A 7,097-nucleotide genomic window follows, 5' to 3' on the forward strand; every position below is an offset into this window, starting at 1 on the left:
TTAGTAATTTGGTTGAGATGCATTTAATCAATGCAAGTCGAATATTTAATGATTGTAATGTCAATTTTTTAGATGTCGAGGCACAATTTCAAATTCAATTACAACTAATTATGGGAACAACTGTTCTTTTTATTATGTTTACTATCATAGCAGGATGGATGTTGAGTATGTGGTCAAGGTTCTTGGCAAACCCATCACTTCATGTGACGCACAAGAAAAGTATACTACTCATTTCTAGTAATCAACAAAGAATACATGTCTCATTTATAAAAATTGTAATGATTTTTGAGTTTACAACAGTATCTATACATGAAGCCAAGCTTTTCTGGCAGGATACTAACAGGACTCTGAAAAATTACAAAAATATAACTCCTAACTAACTCTAACAGTTACCTAACAAAAACTGTAATAGAGTCTAACAGCTCACCTCAGAATATTCTAGAGGGTCCACATAAGTCTGCATACAATTGTTGCTTCGAAAAACTTCCTATTCAACGTCTACTTAAAACTTTCAAAATAAAAAATAATTTAGAAATGTCAGCATAACTAACATGCCGAAAAAATGTTTAGCTCCTAAATATTTTTACAACACACCTGAATCTCCTGCACTGTAAATCATCTTGAAGTCATATCACCTAAATCGATTTTCACCTTCATGGTTAAGTACAATTGAAGCAGAATAAATAAAGTGAACTAGTGCATCATCAAATTCTTCAAGTTCACCAGAATCCCGTAATTGCCTATATGAAGGAGCCATAAGATTTGCAGCAATGTCAACCAACTTCCACAAAGAGAGGTTATAAGCCATTTTGATTATTTTAACGGACAATTGCTTCGAAGAATCAAGACAGGACATAATCGCATTCCAGCAGGCTTCCTGAATACTTTCCAAAATCCAGAACTCAGCAAGCCAACAGAGCTCCACATATGGCTGCAAATTGAATAGCTTTTCTTGATCATCCATGTTAACCCACAAACAACCAGACGGGGGATTTGGCAGATCGTCAGAATAAAACCACTGTACTAGTTTAATCAATGCTTCCCAGCTAACATCAACCATAACAACTTGTGAATGACTGCAAAAATAAATAACATCTAAGGCAGACCCACAAGGGAAACAGAGAAAGCAATCAAAATGCAAAGGGCCACATAAATTAAAACAAACATAGAAGGGATTGACAATTTCTCATCAAAAATGGAAAATCAATGCTTCTAAGTTTCAAGGATCTCTAAAAATAACTTGAGAGTTGAAATGCAGTTAACATTTTCATAAAGATGGACGTGGTTTCAGGTCATTTTCAACCACTTCTTAGATTAAGTTTGAAATTCATGACTCAAGAATATGCACCAATGAGTTTCCAAATAATACTTTATCAGAATATGCTTGTAAAAAGAATACTTGAATTTTGGGCTGTAATCAAATTTAACCACAGAACAGGTTACATAGTAGTAGAATACGCTAATGCATATCTGTCTTTTGACCATGTTCTTCAATTTTCACGAGCTCCAGTTTCAATAATAGGCAAAGCTTTTAATTTGAACTTCTAGGTGTTATCTTCATTTTTATATCAGGAAAACTGTAAACTACATAACCTATCAGTTTTCTAAATCAATAATCACCTCTCTTGCATTCCTGATCTGAACAAACCCTGTAAATAATCACATCCAGACTGCAATATAACTTTGTGAACATGCAAATGCGGTACTGGGTGAGAACAAATATCACATGTCCATCCAACAAGCTCATTTGATTTAGCTTCCATTATGACATCTCTGAAAACAGAAATTAACAAAATCAGAATTTCTCTCCCAAACTACTTGAATAAATGTTAGCAACATTACTGTTCACATTTTTCAGCGTGAAGACAAGAAACCTTTTACTTTCCCAAAATGACAAGTCGATAAATTCATAATAAGAAAGCTCCAACCAGTAAGGATTTAACTAACAGTTGTTTTACAATAAACTGGATAATACGATGTTATTAAGGAGTCAATCTCAGCAACAGTTTCCAAGTTTAATAATCCTTTCAGAAAACTAGAAAAGTACCAAGTAAAGTATCAATTTCAAGGAAGCTACACAAGTATATGAAAGGAAATAAGCATGGATATAGACAAGGATGAACAAGAAAACACAGTTACACCAATCACATGCAACCTCTAGATATCTAGAAGAATCTGGTCAAGAAGCAAACCATACGAAAAATAACTTCCAGCTGAATCGAGAGATGAAGTAAGATTAAAGCTGGGGAAAGGCGTGCCCCATTTTGGAGATTGTCTGCAAAGCATTTGCAAGAGAGGCTGTAGATTGCAACGCTTAGCAAGAATTTTGAGTTTCTTCACAGTTTCTTCTTCTACCACATGTAAGCATCCCAAATATACATATTCCAAGAACAACAACAATGCTTCATAATCAACATGAGAAGAATAGCGAACTTCTCTCAAGGTCGCTCCATCAAAATAATCTGTTACTTCTTTAGGACTCTTATTACTAGATAACACTCCAGGAGGTAGAAGCGATGGACATTGAACAGCAAGAATAACACCATGAACACTCACAGAATCCCCATTTGCTACAATGAGTCGCAAATCTGCATATTCTTCCTTATTAAGAGATTTCCCAATCCTTTTGGAAAATTCATTTGGGAAACCATAAAATCCAAAATAACTTAGAATATAAGAAACATACCATTTCACTCCAGGGCTGGAAGAGGTGCTACTACAAATCTCATGAAGTTTGTCAACTAACTGAGTTTTAATGTTTACCACCTCTCTAGTAAATTGCTGAGGTTTGTCTTCTAAAAAGCCACATTGATGAAGAAATTCAGCTAAGCCCCACAAACCATAAAATAAGAGAACATTGGAACCTTCCCAGTCTCCTTTACCAACCCAGCAACAAGACCTTTTATGGAGTACTGTATCCAAATGAGGAGCAACTTCAGACCTTTCTACATAAATATCATTACTTAAGCATCGTTGCACAAGAAGAACAACGACCTTTATCCCTCTGCCTTCTGTGATACATCTTTGATACTCTGGTAAACTTGAAAGACAAGTTAACCCGAATAAGTTAATGACAAGTTGAAGTTTATCAAATGAACCATAGCTTTCTAGGGATGATATATAATCAAGGGTATGTATTAAGTTTTTCAAGCACGAAGCGCCTTTCACCTTCAGTATATCAGATAATACAAATCTAGCATGTGAGGAAATGTGATTACACGGAGAATATATCATCATTAGAACAGCCCTTGATACTGGTTCGCTTTGAAAATTATCATCAACATCCTTTCGACATATCCGGCACCATTTTTGGATTGTATCAACAAAAGTCAAGCTGCAGAAAAAAGAAAAAATTGCACAACATCAACCCCATGAAGGTGTAATAAACGTTGAAGTCACCGAGAAATGATAATGGAAGAAATACGACTTACCATGCACACAGAATCAATAAGTTGATATGGAGCCCACTTCCATGGGTATGAGGGTTTGAATTTTCTCCACAATGAATTGTAAGCCACCCAAGAATGTCCCACAGATAACTCCTCAGAGCAACGTGATAATTGACTTTCAATCCCTCCTTCACCATGGATATTTGTTTTTCCAATGACAAGACAAGTTCAGATGATTGGTCATGAATATTTTCAATCAGAAGATTAAGGAGGACTCTATCAATTCCTTGTTTCCAAAACCTGATATGATGATCACCAGCCCAACGAGTAATTAGAGCCAACTGACATGCTTCCACTAATAGAGAACCATGGTTGTTCTCAACTTTTTTGGAACACGGTTTTGTCTCTCTCATCCCACAAAGTATGGCATCAACAAGAGCTTCACCACACAAATCCATCACTTTTAAACAATTTTCTCTGGATCTCTAAGTAGATAAGAGTAATGTTTGTCAAGTACAATGCTATATAAATTTCAATGTTTATCAAATATAAAATAATAACTCTTACCAATAGACATTGAGCAAGCCGAAACGCTTCTATCCGAACATCATGAGGGTTTGATTTTCCCATTGCCTGCACAATCATTTGGAGAAATACCTTTCCACCGTCTATAAGTTTTTGTGCTACAGAATCACATAAAGCTGGTAACAAAATAAATAAATTAGTTGGTCTAAATACTTAACAATATAGCAACCAAGGATAACAAGGAAATGCTTTTTGTTTTATTAACGGGAAGGTAAGAGAGGGGTATTTTAATACCTAAGGATGTGTACAGCTTTAGAAGAACAAGTTTAATCGAACTATCCGTCGTTGTATACATGTTTGCTAAACCTTTCATAAGTTCAACATCATTACAAACAGGGAACCGGGATGAAGGCCACCGCAACAGTATTGTACTCAAAAGTGAAGTCATCTCCAGAAAATATTCAATTTTCTTCACACCACAGGTAAAATAATCTTTTATATTTCCAACAATACAAATAGAGATATCTGTTTCTTTCAGTGCTTGAATAACTGCCTTCTCACTAGTAGCACTGACATTTGAGATGATCAAATTCAAAGCAGTAGCACAGGGTATTGCAACTTCTACCTGATGTGAAGATAGCAAGGACGATAGGCAATAGACAAGATCCAACAAACCTGATTGCAGAAGTGGAGTCGGTAAAACAGTAACCAACTTAACTGCCACATTTGATGCCATGCTTAACAAGGGTTCACTTTTGCATTGAAGAATCCATAACAATGCTCCCAAAATATCAGCAGCAGATTCCTGACAAAGTAAAGCAAATATTTGAGTGCCATTAAATAGTGGAAATTTGTGCGTTTCGAAAACTATATCAATGGAGTTGTCCATTTCTGAAAAGAATAGATATACCTTAACGATAGTATGACGTGGCGCACGTGCATCTCCAGATAGAGAATCAAGAAATGCATTAATCGATCTTAGTACATTTTTGTGAACTTCAATATTTGCGCACTGCCACTTCCATCTATTTGTGTTCTCATCGAAATGTCTATTAAAATATAGAAATTGATTAATAAATAGAATCGAAAAGAGAAAATTGATAGAGAGGGAGGGAGGAGGTGACCTGGTGCCAAGGTTTAAGGCGTGGAGTAGACGGCGATGGTGCGAACTCATGCACCGTTCGTTTTCTTTCTCTCTTGCAGATTTCATGGTTAAATTATTGTCTTCGTTTTGAACACCGCCACAACGATTCCTCTCTGGAAAGTGGAAACTTGTATTGTATTGTATAGTATACAAGCATTTGGATTGTTGACCCGATTCAAAAACGGTAATTGTAATGTTGCGTATTAGCACCGGTAAAACTTGGGTTTGATGATGTAAATCTTTATTTTATTTTGTGGAACCTCCTTGACCATCATATAAGAGAAGATGGTTAAAAAGTAAAACATAAAATAGATAAGTGAAATAAGTCAAGTGTATCGCTAACAATTGCCTAGTGAGATTAAGGATTCTAAATAAAAAGTTATCAATTAAAAAAATTAAATATATGTATTTCTAATGTGTTGGACGTTCAATTTCTCGAAATATATCACCAAGTTTTTTATATTTCACGAAAATAACCGTTTTTTTTTTGTGTTTTTATTGTAATATTTGTATTTTTTAAATTTAGTTCAGTTTCTTCTTAAATCTTTTTAAATTTTTATTTTTCTAATACAGTTTATAAATTACCATATGTTTACATCTTTATTGATTTGTCTCACTTTCAACAATTATTAATATAATTGAAAGCACCTAATCATTAACAATTCTATTATATATTATAGTAATATATCCTTTATACAAAATTTTTAGAAAATATTTATCAAATTTTATAAATGGTCTATATTTTTTTATTTTTCTACAACTATTTAGACATATGTATAACCTCTAAAGATTTAGTAATTGGAGTTTATCCATCTAATCAATGACATTAACTTCATTCACTTGTAAGATAACTTCGACAATCTACTCATTGTATTGTTTTGATTAATTTTAATGGTAATTTAAAAAAATTGTCAAATTTAAATGACTATATGCATAATTTAATATAACATAACTAAGACTAATGGTGCAAACAAAATAAATCTTAAAAGATAAAATTTGAAAAATAAAAACATAAAAGATCTAAGAAAGAACTTGAAGAATCTAAGTGTTAAGAAAGAACTTGAAAAACCTAAGTGTTACAATATACGATTAAACTTTCGCGATAAATTTTTCCTTAGATATAGAATTGTTGGAAAAATATGACTTCTATTGATTAAGAATAAGAGAATTAAGATCAAATCCAACGTATTCAATCTTAATTCCTATATTAACTATGCAAGATTCATACACAAAGTACACAGCGGAAATATTAGATCGCATACAAGATGAACATGAAAAGTAAAGAGATAAGGGATAGAGAGATTGCACCGAGATTTTATACTGGTTCAGTCGTCTATCAGACGACCTACGTCCAGTCCCGAAATAAAACGATTTCGGCATTTTTTCAATAGAATCTTAGAGTGTTTTACAAATGTTCCAGCGCTCCCGACCTATCAATCTTAAAACTCTCTCTCTATTCTATTCGACGACCACTGTATCCCAAAGTTCCTCTACAAACTTTTCCAAGATCACAGTAAAACTTCTTCTTGATGAGTCCTCTCAACAACGAAGATAGCTACCAGTTTCCAAACTGGATTTTTCAAACTTTCAGTTAAAAAGAATTGTATTTTACAAAGAACTAAATAAGTATCATAAATTTGACTCAATCACTGTATTGGTTCTCACACAAAAGGTATTTGGCAATGAATGTTTGTGTGATTGTAAAAAATTTCTCTCAAGGTTGTTCAAAGGTTGTGAAAAGTTTTCCAAAAGTTGTGTCAAAGATTTTCAAAAGTTGTGAAAGTTCTTTTTTCAAAAGTGATTGAATCAGCTTATATATATTCAAAGAAAACACCAGGACAATCGATTTCCTAATCGATTTTATAAAGCTTTAATCGATTGCCTAATCGATTTTCGCAGGTCTTGTTTTTCTTGAATCTTGAACATATAAGCATGAATCGATTTGCCAATCGATTCTTTTAATACATCAATCAGAACTGAAACTATGATTTTATCCAAATCGATTGAGTAATCGATTATAGATGTTTTGTTCCAACAAC

General features: G+C 33.5%; 1 protein-coding gene across 3 annotated transcripts; it reads right to left on the reverse strand.

The window, feature by feature from the left end:
- Positions 1-238: 238 nt before the first annotated feature.
- LOC101501643 (BTB/POZ domain-containing protein At1g04390) lies at positions 239-5,315 on the reverse strand. 3 transcript variants are annotated; one of them, XM_004488779.4, is made up of 8 exons: positions 5,039-5,309; positions 4,825-4,963; positions 4,209-4,719; positions 3,957-4,090; positions 3,432-3,874; positions 2,198-3,334; positions 1,621-1,773; positions 239-1,076 (listed from the first exon to the last, which is right to left on the reverse strand). In XM_004488779.4, the coding sequence occupies exons 1-8, from the start codon at positions 5,122-5,124 to the stop codon at positions 632-634; spliced, it is 3,048 nt and encodes a 1,015-aa protein (XP_004488836.1). In that variant the 5' UTR covers positions 5,125-5,309; the 3' UTR covers positions 239-631. The 3 variants fall into 3 exon arrangements, with proteins under 3 accessions (XP_004488836.1, XP_027191058.1, XP_027191055.1); XM_027335257.2 differs by lacking the exon at positions 239-1,076 and having other exon boundaries at positions 1,630-1,773; positions 2,193-3,334; positions 5,039-5,315; XM_027335254.2 differs by lacking the exon at positions 239-1,076 and having other exon boundaries at positions 1,641-1,773; positions 2,156-3,334; positions 5,039-5,315.
- Positions 5,316-7,097: the final 1,782 nt, after the last annotated feature.

Source organism: Cicer arietinum, chromosome 1, assembly GCF_000331145.2.
Source record: "Cicer arietinum cultivar CDC Frontier isolate Library 1 chromosome 1, Cicar.CDCFrontier_v2.0, whole genome shotgun sequence".
Classification (NCBI taxonomy): Eukaryota; Viridiplantae; Streptophyta; class Magnoliopsida; order Fabales; family Fabaceae; genus Cicer; species Cicer arietinum.

What these genes read in the sequence shown, in the direction of transcription:
- LOC101501643 (XM_004488779.4), bottom strand. Translation starts at nt 5,124, where the DNA reads ATGAAATCTGCAAGAGAGAAAGAAAACGAACGGTGCATGAGTTCGCAC. An exon ending in CACGTCATACTATCGTTAAG is followed by an intron (nt 4,720 to 4,824) that starts GTATATCTATTC and finishes TTACTTTGTCAG; the next exon opens with GAATCTGCTGCTGATATTTT. An exon ending in AAAGCTGTACACATCCTTAG is followed by an intron (nt 4,091 to 4,208) that starts GTATTAAAATAC and finishes TTTTGTTACCAG; the next exon opens with CTTTATGTGATTCTGTAGCA.